This window comes from Zalophus californianus, chromosome 6 (genome assembly GCF_009762305.2).
Source record: "Zalophus californianus isolate mZalCal1 chromosome 6, mZalCal1.pri.v2, whole genome shotgun sequence".
NCBI classification, from domain to species: Eukaryota; Metazoa; Chordata; class Mammalia; order Carnivora; family Otariidae; genus Zalophus; species Zalophus californianus.
Window position 1 is genome coordinate 97,256,773 of NC_045600.1, and position 18,012 is coordinate 97,274,784.

Here is an 18,012-nt window from a genome sequence, read left to right on the forward strand (position 1 = left end):
TGTGCAATTCACTGTGCTTTGACAAAATAGTATATCCTTATAACCACCACTGCAATCAAGATAAAATTTCTATCACCTTCCCAAAATTTCCTTTGTCTCCCTTCCCTTAAAATTTCAATCTCCAACCATGGCCCAACCACTGATCTGCATTCCTTCGTTACAGACTAGTTTTCCGTGTTCTAGAATTTCATATAGATGGACTCCTAAGTATGTACTTTTTATGGCTGGCTTCTTTTGGTCAGCATAATGATTTTGAGATTCATTAATGTTGCATATTTTGTGGTTCATTCCCTTATATTGCTGAGTAGTGTTTGTTTATGGATGTACTGCATTTTGTTTATTCATCAGTTGGTAGGCATTGAGTTATTTCTAACTTTGGACTGTTAGAAATAAAGCCACTATGAATTTTCATATACAAATTTTTATATAGACACTTGTTTTTATACAGGCGCATCCAACATCACTCGTGATGTTGGATAAATACCTAAGAGTAGAATTTCTGGGTATTACAGAAACTGGTGTTTAACTTAATAAGAAACAGCCAAACTGTTCCAAAGTAATTGTACCATCCTTCATTCCCACCAGCAATATATGAAAGTTCCAGTTAGTCTGTATCTTTAGCAGCACTTGGTATTGTCAGTCTTTTGAATTTTAATCCTTTTAGAGGGGCAGAAGATTAGCATCTCATTATGGCTAAATTTGTATTTCCTTTATGACTATTGATCTTGAGCATCTTTTCATAAGTATATTGGCCACTCATATATCTTCTTTTGTCTGTTCAAACCTTTTGCCCATTTAAAAACGTATTGAGGGCGCCTGGGTGGCTCAGTTGGTTAAGCGACTGCCTTCGGCTCAGGTCATGATCCTGGAGTCCTGGGATTGAGTCCCGCATCGGGCTCCCCGCTCAGTGGGGAGTCTGCTTCTCCCTCTGACCCTCTTCCCTCTCGTGCTCTCTATCTCTCATTCTCTCTCTCTCTCTCTCAAATAAATAAATAAAATCTTTAAAAAAAAAATAAAAATGTATTGAGTTGAGGTAGGAGTTCCTTATATAATTCTTTTACTAGAATATATAGTGAATAGTTTCGTCCAATCTTACTTGGCTTTTTTATTTTCTTAACAGTGTTTTTCAAAAGAGTTTTAAATTTTGATGAATTCCAATATTTTATTTTATTTCTAGTTTGTGCTTTTTTCATCTTATTCAAGAAATCTTTGCCCACCCCATGGGAGAAAATCTTCATGTATTCATACAGGAGTTTTATGGTTTTAGCCGTGTGTGTGTGTGTGTGTGTGTGTGTGTGTGTGTGTATGTGTATGTGTATGTATACATACATTTATATAGTATATAAATAGATCTGTAATCTATTTCAAGTTAATTTTGTTTATATGAGAATAAAGGTCAAAGTTTATTTTTCATACAGTCAGCATTTGTTGAAAATACTATTCTTTCTCAATTTAATTACCATGGCACCTGTGTAGAAAATGAAATTTTTTTTTTTTTAGAAAATGAATTTTGACCATATATATGGGTCTATTTCTAGACTGTTTATTCTGCTACATTGATCTATGTTCATTGATCTATATTTTGATATGTCATCAATAAAACCATGTGGAGTGGAATTTTCTTTTTGGAAGGATTCTAATGATCAATTTATTTAGTGGATGAGTCTTTTGATTTTTTATTACTTTTTGAGTTAGTTTTGATAATTTATGTTTTTTAAGAAATTTTTCCATCTCATCTAAGTTATCAAATTTATTGGCATAAATTTGTCCTTAATATTCCTTTATGATATTTATAATGCCTGCATTATCTGCACTGACACCTGTCTCACTCTTGATATTAATAATTTGTCTCTTTTCTCTTTTATTCTTTATCAATCTAGCTAGATACATACCAATTTCATTGAACTTTTCCATGAGTCAGGAGTTAGCTTCATTGACTTTGCTCTTTTTGTCAGTTTTCTATTTCATTGATTTTTACCCTTTAGCATTTCCTTCATTCTTATTTGGGTTTAATTTCTTTTCAGGATTCTTAAGGTAGAAGTTTAGATAATTGATTTTCTACTTTTCTTCTTACATAAGCATTTTAAAGCTATAAATTTTCCTCTAAGTGCTGCTTTATCTTCATTCCACAAATTTTGATGTTGTCTTTTTATTTTCATTAAATTCAAAGTGTTTTCTACTTCAATTTCTCTTGACCATTTGGATTATTTAGAAGTATACTGTTTAATTTCTAAATAATTGGGGATTTTTCATGTCTTTCTGTTAATTTCTAATTTAATTCTGTGGTGTGAGAACCTACACTTCATGATTTCATTCTTTTAAAATTTATCTTGACTAGTTTTACGGACCAGCATTTGGCCTCTTTTGGTGAATACTTCATGTAATTTGAAAAGAATATATAGTATGCTGTGTTGAATGGAGTGTTCTATAAATATTAGGGCAAATTTGTTGATAGTGTTGTTCAAGTTTTCTGTCAGTTATTGAGAGAGGTGCTGTAATCTCTGACTAGAATTGTGGATTTGTCTATTTCTCCTTTCTGTTATATCAGTTTTGGCTTTATGTATTTTTAGTCTCTGTTTTGGATGCCTGCACATTTAGGAGTATAGTGTTTTTGATTAACACTTCTTTATAATTATGAAATACTTTTTAAAATCTCTAGTAACATTCCTTGTTCCAAAGTCTGCTTACTTTGTCTGATATTAGTGTAGTGATTCCAGCTTTATTATACTTCATGTTTGCTTGATATATCTTTCTTCAACTTTTTACTTTTCATCTGTCTTTATATTGAAAATGGGTTTGTTGTAGCCAGTATATAATTGGGTGTTGCTTTTTCATCCACTACGATGGTCTCTCTCTCTTACTGGCATGTTCAGACCAATTAGATTAATGCAATTTTTGATGTTCGGGTTAAGTTTATCATCTTGCTGTTCGTGTCTTGTTTTTTCTAACCATTCCTTGTTGCTTTTTTCCTGTTCTGAATTGAATATTTTTTAGTATTTAGCCAAGAGACATTGCTATGTCTCTTATATTTTTATGTTACATTTAACTCAAAAAACATAAAACATATTTATATGCATAAATTACATTAAAACACAAAAAAACATATTTACCATACCACAGTCTACCTTCAAATCATGTTATATTCTTTCACATATAAGATCCTCACAACAGTATATTCTATTTCTGCCCCTTTCCTTTATGCTTTTACTTTTAAATGTCATAAATCCCACAGTGTTTCTTTAAATAGTTATATTTTAAAGAGCTTAACATATGAAAATGCCTTTTATATTTGCTATTTCTTGTATTCTTCATTCTTTCAATCTGTTTTTCTATATGCCTGCTTGAAATAACTACCCTTTCAATCTTTGTGGTGCCAGTTTGCTAGTCACTGATTCCTTGTTTTTGTTTCTTTGAAAAAAGACTGTGTTTTTCCTTAATTTTTTTTTATTTTGAAAATTACAGATTCACAGGAAGCTGCAAAAATGATAGAGGTCCTGTGGACCCTTCACTCAGTATCCCTCATTAAGAGCATCTAACATAATAATAGGACAGTATTAAAACCTGGAAATTGACATTGGTATAATCCACAGGCATTACTCAGATTTCACCAGTTCTGTATGCACTTGTGTGTGTTTGGACCCCCTTAAATTTTTGAAGGATATTTTCACTAGTTAGAGAATTACCAATTGAAAGTTTCTGTCTTTTTTTTTTTTTTAAGATTATTTATTTATTTATTTAATTGACACAGAGAGAGAGACAGCATGAGAGGGTACACAAGCAGGGGGAGTGGGAGAGGGAGAAGCAGGCTTCCCGCTGAGCAGGGAGCCCGATGTGGGGCTCAATCCCAGTACCCTGGGATCAGGACCTGAGCTGAAGGCAGCCACTTAACCAACTGAGCCACCCAGGCGCCCCAGTTTCTGTCTTCTTTTAGTACTTTGAAGATATCATCCCATTGTCCTCTGGGTTATGTTATTTCTGACAAAAAGTTCACAGTAATTCTTTTCTTTCTACCCTTGTATATTTGTATCTTTTATCTTTGCTCTTAAGGCATTCTCTTTGTTACTGGTTTTCAGTAATTTCATAATGATATGTTTTGTGTGGGGAGTGTTTATTTGGCTTGAAGTTTGTTGAACTTTTTGAATCTGTGGGTTTATAGTGTTCATCAAATTTGTAAAAGTTTGGCTATTATTTCTTCCAGTATTTTTTCTGTGCCCCTTCTCTCCCTCCCCCAACCTGTAACTTCAATTATACTTTTGTTAGGCCACTTGATATTATCCCACTGATAATGTATCAGTGATATTAGGTCACTGATGTTTTTAGCCTTTTTTCACCTATATTTTTTATTTGGATAGATTCTGTTGCTATCTTCATTAGTTCACTGATCTTTTCTTTGCAGTGTCTAATACGCTCTTAACCAAGTGAAATGTTCATTTTGATATATTATTCATCTGTAGAAGTTCCATTTGATTTTTTTATATTCTGAATTTATGTCCTCATTATATTAACATATATAATTAAAATAGCTGTTTTGACAGTCTCGTCTGCTGTATTCATCATATTTCTCATTTATGGATTGTTTCTATTGAATCTTTCTTCTGGATATCAATCACATTTTCCTGCTTCTTGGTTTAGTTAGTGATTTTATACTGGATGCTAGACATTGCGAATATTATATTGTTGAGTATCTGTATTTAATGTACTCTTTAAACACAAGTAGTTATTTGTCAGTTTAGTACCTTTAAGGCCTGTTTTTAAGTTTGGCCGGGGTTGGTCTAGAGTAGCCACTAGGTGTGGCCTAGTCCTCAGTATATTCAAAAGATATCCTGTGTAGATTTCTGAAGTTCCCTCCTAATGGAGTTCCTCCTTTTTTGAACCCTTCTCAGAAATTCCAGCTGCTTCAATCTCCTCCAACTTCCATCTCTGTCTCCTCAGCTCAGCAGACCTTGGTTCTGTTTGTATTTTCTCCTCCTTATACCCACAGTGTGGATATTGCCTCCAGGCAGAATGCTGGGGTGATTGTAGGACTACTCCATTTATTTCTCTTCTTTCAGTAGTCATAATCCTACCGTTTTCCTTTATCTCTAAATAGTTATTTAACATTTTTTTTAGTTGTTTACAGTGTGTTTTTATGTTAGGTTCTTATTGTTTCGTCAAGGGTGGAAGCCTTAATCTCTGTTTTGTTTTTTTTGGTCAAATTAAAGTCAGTAGGTACACTTCACAAGTTTCTCTGACCATGGATTATGTCACGCAAACATGCTTATTAATATTAGTAACTCATTTAAAAAAAAAGTCTGCTCTCTTTTTATCTTTCACTCCAGCTAAAATTGAGGTTTGTATCATTTCCTAAAGATGTTTTTGTTCTTTTTTGTTTCTATAGCAAAACTCCTCAAAAGCATTTTCTTAATTTTTTCACATCCTTATCTTGCAAAGAAAGCTTTTAAATTTTTGCCTATATGTATCCTGCAAAGCCATGATATTAATGGTCCTTACCTTTGTTTAATAGTATATAGTTTACAAATTGTTATCACATACATATGATAGTTGTGTGTAGTCATGTGTTTTTATTCTATAGATCTGCACCTCCCCCCAGTTTTTTATTCCCTTCTCCCCCAGCTTAGGTTTCATGGTGTACTACTTAATTATCCATTGTATATATTAATTTTGTGTGCCCATCATTCATGTAGAATAGTACCTGGCACATAGTAAGTGCTCAATAAATATCAACACGTAACTCGGCATAGATATCATTACTACCAATTTCAGATATGGAAACAGACTACCACAGCTCGTAGGTTCTCTGACTCCAAGTTTATTGCTTTTTGTACCTTAGCCACTTGTTTCTAGAACCTTATCATTTATTTGTCCTCATCTCATTACTCCTCTTCTGACTTACTGTGGCAATTTATGTTACTCTTAAAGCATTTGCTACCATTTTGTCAGTGCTGTGGCTACTAATACATAGCTCTCTATTTTCTTGCCTTCTCCCAGTTCCTTAGGAATGCTTTAAAAGTTAAGAGAGGATGGCAAATTATTTCTCATTGGAGCTCATAGTAATTAAGTTTTAAAGTGAGATTTTAATTCCTTTAAGCTATCTAGATTTTTCTTTTAAAGCTAATGTAAAATTCAAGGTTTGAAATCTTCCCTAAAATTTTTCTCTAACATGTAAACTGCTTAATTTTTTTTTTTTTGGTAACAGTATTTTAACTTTATTATTTTCAGCTTATAAGCTCTCTCATAAAAAATATTGGTATCTTGTCTGCACTTTGTAAAAAGTACTTGAGTGTGATTGAAAACAGAAATGTTTTCAAGTTTTTGGTAAGGTTTTTCCTTTCCTTAGTGGATTTGCTCATATAGGAATACTTTATTTTGTATATTACTTTTCTAATGTTTTTTGTTTTTCACTTCTCCCAAGAAGGGGGCCGTATTGATTCATGGGTAGAGGAACATAATGTGGTATTGGATGGTTTTCATTTTTCTGTGAAGTAGGTTACAAAGTTGCCAGCAGGAAAGAGAAGGGCAAAGATTTATTTTCATATTCTTATAGGTGGAGGCTGAAATGAGGCAACTAGAATTGTGGACTTTGTAGCTAAGGAAAATTTTTGCCTTTTCCATGTGAACAGTCAGATAAATCAAGCTTGCTCTTACTGTAGCTACCACCCACAAAGCTGTGAAGAAGGCTGGTGATAGCAGATGGTACTCATACAGTTTGGTTTGTTTAAAAACCCACATAAAGAGCAGCATGTGTTTTGTTGTGTTTTGTTTTGCCCTTAATTACTTAGGGTCAGGGAGATCAGTTTTCAAATAAAACACAGTGATACAGCCAGGAGAAAAAAGTTTATAGAAGAAGAAAACAGACAACTGTATTTTTAACTGCATCATTTTAATTCCATGATATTTATTGAATATCTGTTGTATATAAGGCTCTGTACTAGGTATTGTAGGGGATGCAAAGAAGAGTGAGTTAAATATTACAAAATAAATTCAGTTGAATAAACATGTCGTTAGTGCCTCTTCTGTGCCACTAAAGTTCCGGGAATACAGAAATTAAGACTATTTCTATCCTCAATGAGCTTACATTAATTGTGGGGAAAATGAAGTAAATGGATAGTTTCAGTTCTGCACAGCACACATATGCTATATGTGTGTCAATGTGTTGTAGAAGCTCTGAAGAAAGGGTACCTAATCCAGCCTGGGAGGAGAATGAGGAAGATAATGAGGGGAGGCTTCTTGGAGGAGGTAAAACCCTCATGTACACTCCTCGTTTGAGTCTTAAAGGATGGATAGGTGCTGGCTACGTAAAAATGAGCAGGGGGGAGGGATCAGGGCAGAAGGAAGAGCAAAGGAAGAGCATGAGATGAGAAAACGTTCAGAGGCAAGAAACATAGCTGTTTGGGAGATATATCTGAAGGTAATATCTTGCAGGAGATGAGATTATAGTGCCAGGTTATGGTAGAGTTTGGAGTTTATCCTACATGTTCATGTTTCTTCTGTAGACTCTCTGCAACAGCATCTCTTAGAATATTTGCAGAAATGCAAGTCTGAACCTACCCCAAGATGTAGAACCTGAATCCATAAGATCTGTTGTTTTTGCTAAGAGTTGGGACTTTCCCTGTAAGGCTAATGTAGAATGCTCTGTTCTTAACAAATATTTCTTATATGATATACTTTGTTAGGTTTATACAAACACAGTATTTATGAGCGTTTGTGACTTACATAACTGTTTTGGGGAGGTTCCCAAAGGAAGAACTATAGTGACAAAGAGTTGCTTATAAAATAAGTATAGAGGACCTCTATACTATATAAAAAGAGATAGAAAATTCCAAACAAAAAGTAATTTGAAAGCCTAATTCATGACTACATCTTTAAGGATATATCTTTCTAATACCAATTCAGGGTAAGAATTCTCTAAGCCCTCTGTCACTCGGTGCTCGGCCCCCAAACTTTGGCGGGGGGGGGGGGGTTGTGTATGTAAAATTTGGGAGAAAGCAAGGAATATGGAAATGGAAAATGTTACAGAATAATAGAGGGAACTAATGATATATTTATAAATGTTCCATATTATCTTTTACCATATAGGAATTAGAAAATAAAAGAAGACTACAAAAACAGGCTGCCAGTAACCAAAGTGCTACAGAAGTTCGGTTGAATAGAGCTCTAGAAGAGGCAGAAAAGTATAAACTGGAGTTAAGTAAATCAAGGCAAAATAACAAGGTATGGAAAAATTGAAGTTTTGAAAGTGGTCACCTTTGGTAACTTCTTTTATACAAGAGTCAAAAATAATTAGTTTTTAAGTTATAATTCTTGATGTCATGGTTAACATTTCTCTTTTCAGAAGAAGTGTGTTCATTATTGATATGTATATCTTCAAGTTAGGATTATATTGCCTGGGCTATTGCCATAATTGGGAGGATTCAGTCATTTTTTCATCCAACAAATCTTTATTGTGTGCCTATATTATGTGCCAGACATTTTTCTAATCTCTGGGGATAAGTGGTAGGAAAAAGCCTCTTTGGTATCTCAAGTCTGTTTCCTTCTCTGAGCCCCACTTTTCTTTCTTTTTTTTTTTTTAAGATTTTATTTGTGTATTTGACAGAGAGAGAGACAGCGAGAGAAGGGGACACAAGCAGGGGGAGCAGGAGAGGGAGAAGCAGGCTTCCTGCAGAGCAGGGAGCCCGATGCGGGGCTCGACCCTAGGACCCTGGGATCATGACCTGAGCCGAAGGCAGACGCTGAATGACTGAGCCACCCAGGCGCCCTTTAGCCCCACTTTTCTAATATAAATGCAAAGGGCTACTTTACAGGGCAGTGGTTCTCAAACTTGAGCATGTATCAGAATTACCTGGAAGACTTGTTAAAACATAGATTGCTGGGCCCCACCCCCAGAGTTTCAGATTTAGTAGATCTGGGGTGAGACCTGTTTTTACTTGTTTTAATAGCAGTTCCCTGGGTGATGCTGAAGCCACTGGTTCTGAGATGACATTTTGATAATCACTGTTATAGAGTTGTAAGGATCACTCTTGTATCCCAGTATCTAACCAATGATTGGCATAGAATTAGCACTCAATTCCTGAAATATTTGTTGAATAAATGAAGGCTCAAGTATCATTGTGTGTGAAAACCTTTTGTATACTCTATACATTTTGGCTATTAGTTTTTGGTTCTATGTCAACCTAAAAGTGATGCTCCATTGGAATCTCTCCCTTAGGACAATATTGAATAATTTAACAGTGGCTCGGATGATGAAGTTAGGAGCTACCTTCATTACATACACAGATGATACATTTTCGATTAAACTAATAACACTTAATAGGACATAGAACTAAACTGAACTTGATAAATCCTCCAACACGTTTAACAAAGGCAGATATGTTACAGAGACTACAGAGTTTTAAGATCTTCTCTGTGAGATAGTTTATGCTGTGTGATCAGACTGTTCATGTTCAAGAGACATCAATGATGGTATGATGATGGGGATTTAGAATAGAAGTTATTAAATGAACAAGTTAGGAAGTCATCTTTACAGCTTGCCAATAATTAGCATGCTATTGGAATATTATTTCCAATTTGGTTCACTCTGAAGGGATTTTGAAGAAAATAAAATGGAATAACCGTGTATATGTCAGGATTTGCTAATTCTTGGTTGTAGATGTGATCTCTGTTTTAGCACACACATTAGAGAAGTAGAAGGAAAAACTTGTTTCCATGACAACAGTAATCCTAATCAGCCATTTTGCAAATTGACATACCAAGTCCTCATTATATAGTTTAAAACCATCAACACTGTAAAAACAAATATGTTGAAGACAAATTTCTGATCCCAAGTCTATATTATGGATGATCAGTTTAAACATAGTGGGAGAACATTTTGTGTAACTATTTGCTATCAAGTAGACATTTTGAGATCAGAGTTCTAAGATGTAACTTTGTCAAATTTCTGAAAAAATATGTATGAGTCTTAAGTTTTTTTTTTTTTTTTTTAAAGATTTTATTTATTTATTTGAGAGAGAGAGAATGAGAGATAGAGAGCACGAGAGGGAAGAGGGTCAGAGGGTCAGAGGGAGAAGCAGACTCCCCGCTGAGCAGGGAGCCTGAAGCGGGACTCGATCCCGGGACTCCAGGATCATGACCTGAGCCGAAGGCAGTCGCTTAACCAACTGAGCCACCCAGGCGCCCGAGTCTTAAGTTTTTAATTTTTCAATTATTTTGCTTCATTTCTAACTTTTGTCTTTGAAGGATGTTTTGGCCATATGTGGTTAAGTTTTTCCTTGTAGTCTAGTCTGTATATAAGTTTTTTGTGAGGAGGTATACTTTTTTCCATTTTAATTCTTTGTACCTTGCTTCTCATTCTGATTAGACATATAATTAGGTAGATAATTAAAATTATTCAGGTCTGTATGTTTAAGAAATACTAAGTCTTCATAAAATAGAACAAGATTGCCTCATAGTGATCAGAAAGTTAAAGATTTATTTTAAAAAATGATGTATTCTCCACAGAGGTTAGGAAACATGTAATCTGCCCTTAGAGTAACTTTTGAAATGAAAAGTCAGTCAAGTTAAACCAGATGCTGCCTGAGTGCGGGGACTCTGACTGTCTCATTCACTGCTGTGTCTCAGTGCCTTGAAGGTAGTAATTGCCTCTGAAACACACTGCAGGAAGGAATGTGGAAAGACAACTGTGTGATGCTTTAATTGGAATGCTTCTTAAAAACAGAGGATTTGATTAGATGGTTTGCTTGTAGTCCATTTAAAATGTCACCAAGCCCATGTTACTTCATTTAGGAACAGATAATTTCTAATTCTTCATTCATTTAGAAATATTTATGAGGACCTTCTAGGTACCTGCTAGATCTTTACTAGAGGCTGGAGGTGTAAAGGTGATAAAAAAATAAATGTGGTCTGTGTAATCATGCATTTTGTAGTGGAGAAGCTGTGTGTTATTTAGACAATTCATCAAGTAAAACTGAGGTGCAGCTGTGCTTTGAGCAGGTAACCAGGTCAAGGAATGTTTTTTTAAAAATGTAATTCTAAGCTAAGATCTGAATAATATTAACAAGTTATATGCTAGGAAGAGATTATGGACAAAAGGAATCCTATGTAAAAAATGGCTCTGTGGCAGGAAAAAAGACAAGGTCATGAAAGTCAGGGATGGAAGTGAAGGGAGTATTGTCAAATGAGCCTCAAACATAGGTGGTAGAGGCCAAACCATCTAGATCCTATAGGCTGTGTTAAATATTTTGGCTTTTATCCAAAGAGTAGTACAAAGCCACTGCATGGTTATTTTGAACAAGGTTGGGGGAGACCATGCTATGATCATATGAGCACCTAGAAAGTGTTTTTGTTTGTTGTGTGGAGAATTCATTGGAGGGAGGCAAGAATGAATGCTGGTTAAGAATAGCGGTGTGAGAGATGATGAGGTAGCTTCGCCTAAACTGATAGTGGTAAAAATGGAGAGAAACCAAGTATCAAAATACACTGAAGAGAGAAAAATCACTAGGACATGGTGATGGACTGGATATGGGATTGTGGGAAAGGGAAGCTTTCAAGAGGACATTTTGATTTTTAATTTTCAGAACCAGATAGATCGTGCCATTCCCTGGAATAGGTTGGGAAAGAAGCTTGAGTTATTTTAGAACATCTTGAAGTTCATCCCATTGCTGCATGTGACAGTAGTTCACTTTTAATAATTTTCCACTTGGTATAAATATACCAAACAATGCCACCTTATTGATGGACTTAGGGTTGTTTCCAGTGATCGCTATTACAGATAAAGCTGCAGTGCACATTCACATATAAGTCTTTGTGTAGACATCCGTTTTCATTTCTCTTGGGTAAATACCTAGATTTAAATTCTGAGTTTTATTATAGATGTACATTCAACTGCCTGTTTTCCAAAATGGCTCTAACAGTTTATATTCCCCACAGCAGCATTTGAAAGTTTTAGCTGTACCATATCTTCACCAGCGTTTGATATAGTCAGGCTTTTACATTTCACTGTGCCAGTGGGTGACTAATTGTATCTTATTGTGGTTACTTTTTTTTTTTTAAGATTTTATTTATTTATTTGAGAGAGAGAATGAGAGAGAGCATGAGAGGGAGGAGAGTCAGAGGGAGAAGCAGACTCCCTGCTCAGCAGGGAGCCCGACGTGGGACTCGATCCCAGGACTCCAGGATCATGACCTGAGCTGAAGGCAGTCACTTAACCAACTGAACCACCCAGGCGCCCCTTATTGTGGTTGCTTTACATATGCCTAATGACCAGTGAATGATACTGAGCATCCTCGTATGCTTATTTGCTATCTTGATATCTTTTCCCCCAGTTTTATTGAGATATAATTGACATACAGCACTGTGTAAGTTTAAGATATAGAGCATAATGATTTGCTTTGCATATATTGTGAAATTATTACCACAGTAAGTTTATTTAATATCCATCATCTCATTGTGATATAAAAAAGAAAAGCTTTTTTCCTGGTATTGAAAATTCTTAGGATCTACTCTCTTAACAACTTTCAAATATACCATACAACAGTTACGTGTAGTTATCATGTTGTATATTACATTTCTAGTTCTTTTTTATTTTATAACTGGAAGTTTGTACCTTTTGACCACCTTCCTTCTGTTTTGCTATGCATTTTTTGAAATTAAAAGATTTTTTTTTAAGTATGAGTAAGATCATACAGTATTTGTCTTTCTCTGTCTGACTTACTTCACTTAGCATAATGCCCTCAAGGTCTATCCATGTTGTGAATGGCAGGATTTCCTTTTTGTGGCTGAATAATATTCCAGTGATACCACAACATCTTCATCCATTTATCCATTGATGGACACTTAGGTTGTTTCCATGTCTTGGCTATTGTAAATAATGTTGCCATGAAAATGGGGTTGCAGATATCTCTTGGATGTGGTATTTTCATTTCCTTTGGATATATCCACAGAAGTGGAATTACTGGATTATATGATAGTTGTATTTTAAATTTTTTGAGGAACCTCTAAACTGTTTTCCATAGTGGTTTTACCAATGTACAATCCCACTAATAGTGCGCAAGTGTTCCCTTTTCTCCACATCCTCTCCATCATTTGTTATCTCTTGCTTTCTGATGATAGCCATTCAAACAGGCATGAGGTGATTTCTCATTGTGGTTTTAATGTGCATTTCCCTGATGATTAGTGATGTTGAGCACCTTTTCATGTACCTGTTAGCCATTTGTAGTCTATCGTCTTTGGAAAATATCTTCAAGTCCTTTGCCCATTTTTTAATTGGATTATTTGTGGAGTTTTTTATTATTGAGTTGTATGATTTCTGGACATATTTTAAATATTAACCCCTTATCAGCTATATGGTTTGCAACTACTTTTTCCCATTCTGTAGGTTGCAATTTCATTTTGTTGATCATTTCTTTTGCTGTGCAGAAGCTTTTTAGTTTGATGTAGTTCCCCTTGTTTTTTTTTATTTTGTTACTGGTGCTTTATGTGTCATATCTAAAAACTCATAGTCAAGACCATGTCAAGGAGTTGTTTTCCTATATTTTTTTCTAGGAGTTTCTGGTCTTACATTTAAGTCTTTAATCCATTTCAATTTAATTTTTGTGAGCGGTGTAAGATAGGAACCAAGTTTCATTCTTTAACATGTGACTATCCAGTTTCCCCAGTACCATTTATTGAGAAGACTATCCTTTTCCCATTGAGTATTCTTGGCTCCCTTGTGAAATATTAGTTGACTGTATGTGCGTGGGTTAATTTCTGGGCTCTTAATTCTGTTCCAGTGGTCTGTGTGTCTGCTTTTAAGCCAGTGCCATACTATTTTAATTACTACAGCTTTTCGATATAGCTTGAAATCAGGAAGTGTGATACCTCCCACTGTGTTCTTTTTTCTCGGGATTGTTTTGGCTATTTGGAATCTTTTGTTCTATATAAATGTTAGGATTGTTTTGCCTACTTCTGTAATAAGTGCTATTGGAATCTTGATAGAGAGGGATTGCATTCAATTTATAGATCGTTTTGGTAGTATGGAAATTTTAACAATATTCTTCTAATCCATGAACACAAGATACCTTTCCATTCATGTGTATCTTCTTTGATTTCCTTCATCAATATCTTAGTTTTCATTGTACATGTGTTTCACCTCCTTAGTTGTGTTTATTCCTAAGTTTATTGTTTTTGATAGTATAAATGAGATCATTTCTTTTTCAGATAATTCTTTGTTGGTGTATAGAAACACTACTGATTTTTGAATGTTAATTTTGTATCCTGCAACTTTACTGAATTTATTGATTACATCTAACAGTTGCTTGGTGGAGTCTTTAGGATTTTCTTTTTTCCCCTCTTTCTTTTTTATTTTTAATTCCTGTATAGTTAACATAGTTATACTAGTTACAGGTGATAGTTACAATATAGTGATTCAGTAATTCCATACATCATCCAGTGCTCATCACAGTGTACTCCTTAATCCCCATTGCCTATTTTACCCATCCCCCCATCTACCTCCCTTATGGTAACCATCAGTTTGTTCTCTAAAGTTAAAAGTCTGCTTCTCGGTTTGTCGCTCTCTTTTTTCCTTTGCTCATTTTTTTGGTTTTGTTTCTTAAGTTCCACATATGAGTGAAATCATATAGTATTTGTCTTTCTCTGACCGACTTGTTTCACTTAGTGTTACACTCTCTAGCTCCATCCATGTGATTGCAAATGGCAAGATTTTGTTTTTTTATGGCTGAATAATATTCTGTCATGTATACATGTACAACATCTCCTTTATCCATTCATTTATCAATGGACACTTAGATTGCTTCCATAATTTGGCTTTTATAAATAAAGCTGCTATATATAAAATCATGTCATATGCAAATAGAGACAATTTTACTTCTTCCTTTCCAATTCTGATGGTTTTTATTTCTTTTTCCTGCCTGACTGCTCTGGCTAGGACTTCTAGTACTTTGTTGAATAGGAGTAGTGAGAATGGGCACCCTTGTCTTGTTCTTAGTCTTAAAGGAAACCCTTTTATCCTTTTACCATAAGTATGATGTTAGCTGTGTCAGCTTATCATATATGGCCTATAATATGTTAAGGTACATTCCTTCTAAACCTAATTTATTAAGAGTTTTTATCATGAATGGATGTTGAATTTTGTCAAATGCTTTTTCTGTGTTAAGATGATCATGTGCTTTTTTCTTTCATTCTGTTGTGATGTATCACATTGATGGATTTGTTTATGTTGAACCATCCTTACATCCCAGGGTTAAATCCCACTTGATCATGGTGAATAATCCTTTTATGTGCTGCTGAATTTGGTCTGCTACTATTATATTGAGAATTTTTGCATTTGTATTCATCAGGGACATTGGTATGTAGTTTTCTTATAGTGTCCTTTCCTGGTTTTGGTATCAGAATAATCCTGGCCTTGTTAAAATAAACCCTTTTTGATTTTTTGGAAGAGTTTGAGAAGGTTGGCATAATTCTTTAAACGTTTGGTAAAATTCACCAGTGAAGCCATCTGAACCTGAGCTTTGCTTTTGTTGGGAAATTTTTGATTACTGATTCAATCTCCTTACGAGTAATTGATCTGTTCAAATTTTCTATTTCTTCCTGATTCAGTCTTGGTAGGTGGTATGTTTATAAGACTGTCTCCCATTTCATCTAGATCATCCAGTTTGTTGGTATATAGTTGTTCACAGTATTTTCTTATGATCCTTTGTATTTTTGACATATCAATTGTTTCCTTTGTCATTTATAATTTTGCTGATTTGAGGACCTCTCTTTTCCTTGGTTAGTCTAGCTAAAAGTTTCTCAATTTTTTTTCTTTTTTTTAATATTTTTTTAATTAACATATAATGTATTTGTTTCAGGGGTACCGGTCTGTGATTCATCAGTCTTACACAATTCACAGCGCTCACCATAGTACATACCCTGTCCAATGTCCATTACCCAGCCACCCCATCCCTCCCACTCCCCTCCACTCCAGCAACCCTGTTTGTTTCCTGAGATGAAGAGTCTTTTATGGTTTATCTCCCTCTCTGATTTCACCTTGTTTCATTTTTCCCCTCCCTTACCCTATGATCCTCTGTCTTGTTTCTCAAATTCCTCATATCAGTGAGATCATATGATACCTTTCTCTGATTGACTTATTTTGCTTAGCATAATACCCTCTAGTTCCATCCATGTTGTTGCAAATGGCAAGATTTCACTTTTTTGATGTCTGAGTAATAGTCCATTTTATACACACACACACACACACACACACACACACACACACACACACACACACACACACACACACACACACATATACACACACACCACATCTTCTTTATCCATTCATCTGCCGATGGACATCTAGGCTCTTTTCATAGTTTGACTATTGTGGACATTGCTGCTATAAACATTGGGGTGTATGTGCCCCTTCAGATCACTACATTTGTATCTTTGGGGTAAATACCCAGTAGTACAATTGCTGGGTTTTAGGGTAGCTCTATTTTCAACTTTTTGAGGAACCTCCATACTGTTTTCCAGAGTGGCTATGCCAGCTTGCATTCCCACCAACAGTGTAGGAGGGTTCCCCTTTCTCTACATCCTTGCCAACATCTGTCGTTTCCTGACTTGTTAATTTTACCCACTCTGACTGGAGTGAGGTAGTATCTCATTGAGGTTTTGATTTGTATTTCCCTGATGCCAAGTGATGTTGAGCACTTTTTCATGTGTCTTTTGGCCATTTGGATGTCTTCTTTGCACAAAGTCTGTTCATGTCTTCTGCCCATTTCTTGATTGGATTATTTGTTCTTAGGGTGTTTGATAAGTTCTTTATAGATTTTGGATACTAGCCCTTTATCTGATATGTCATTTGCAAATATCTTCTCCCATTCTGTCGGTTGTCTTTTGGTTTTGTGGACTGTTTCTTTTGCTGTGCAAAAGCTTTTTAACTTGATGAAGTCCCAATAGTTCATTTTTGCCCTTGCTTCCCTTGCCTTCGGCAATGTTTCTAGGAAGAAGTTGCTGCGGCTGAGGTCGAAGAGGTTGCTGCCTGTGTTCTCCTCAAGGATTTTGATGGACTCCTGTCTCACATTTAGGTCTTTCATCCATTTTGAGTCTATTTTTGTGTGTGGTGTAAGGAAAGGGTCCAGTTTCATTCTTGTGCATGCAGCTGTCCCATTTTCCCAACATTGTTGAAGAGACTGTTTTTTTTCCATTGTATATTTTTCCTGCTTTGTCGAAAATTAGTTGACCCTAGAGTTAAGGGTCCATTTCTGGGCTCTCTATTCTGTTCCATTGATCTGTGTGTCTGTTTTTGTACCAGTACCACACTGTCCTGATGATTACAGCTTTGTAATAGAGCTTGAACTCCAGAATTGTGATGCCACCAGCTTTGGTTTTCTTTTTCAACCTTCCTCTGGCTATTTGGGGTCTTTTCTGGTTCCGTACAAATTGTAGGATTATTTGTTCCATTTCTTTGAAAAAAAGTTGGTGGCATTTTGATAGGAATTGCATTAAATGTGTAGATTGCTCTAGGTACCATAGACATTTTCACAATATTTGTTCTTCCAATCCATGAGCATGGAACGTTTTTCCATTTCTTTGTGTCTTCCTAAATTTCTTTCTTGAATATTCTATAGTTTTCTGAGTACAGATCCTTTGCCTCTTTGATTAGATTTATTCCTAGGTATCTTATGGTTTGGGGTGCATTATAAATGGGATCGACTCCTTAATTTCTCTTTCTTCTGTCTTGTTGGTGTATAGATGCAACTGATTTCTGTGCATTGATTTTATATCCTGTCACATTGCTGAATTCCTGTATGAGTTCTAGCCATTTTGAGGTGGAGTCTTTTGGGTTTTCCACATAAAGTATCATATCATATACAAAAATTGAGAGTTTGACTTCTTCTTTGCTGATTCGGATGCCTTTTATTTCTTTTTGTTGTCTGATTGCTGAGGCTAGGACTTCTAGTACTATGTTGAATAGCAGTGGTTGACCTTAGGGGAAAAGCTCTCAGTTCTTCCCCATTGAGAATGCTATTCACTGTGGGT

The 18,012-nt window shown here is 35.2% G+C and overlaps 1 protein-coding gene across 10 annotated transcripts in view; it reads left to right on the forward strand.

The window, feature by feature from the left end:
* The window catches only part of TEX9 (testis expressed 9), an 86,731-nt gene that overhangs the window by 26,819 nt on the left and 41,900 nt on the right, over positions 1-18,012 (forward strand). For all 10 annotated transcript variants that reach the window (XR_004820128.1, XR_004820129.1, XM_035727973.1 and 7 more), the window contains one exon: positions 8,077-8,211. Coding sequence is in view for 8 of the 10 variants with exons in the window: in XM_035727973.1 (XP_035583866.1) it covers positions 8,077-8,211 (135 nt within the window). In the remaining 2 variants the exon portion in view is untranslated. The remainder of the gene's footprint in view (positions 1-8,076; positions 8,212-18,012) is intronic.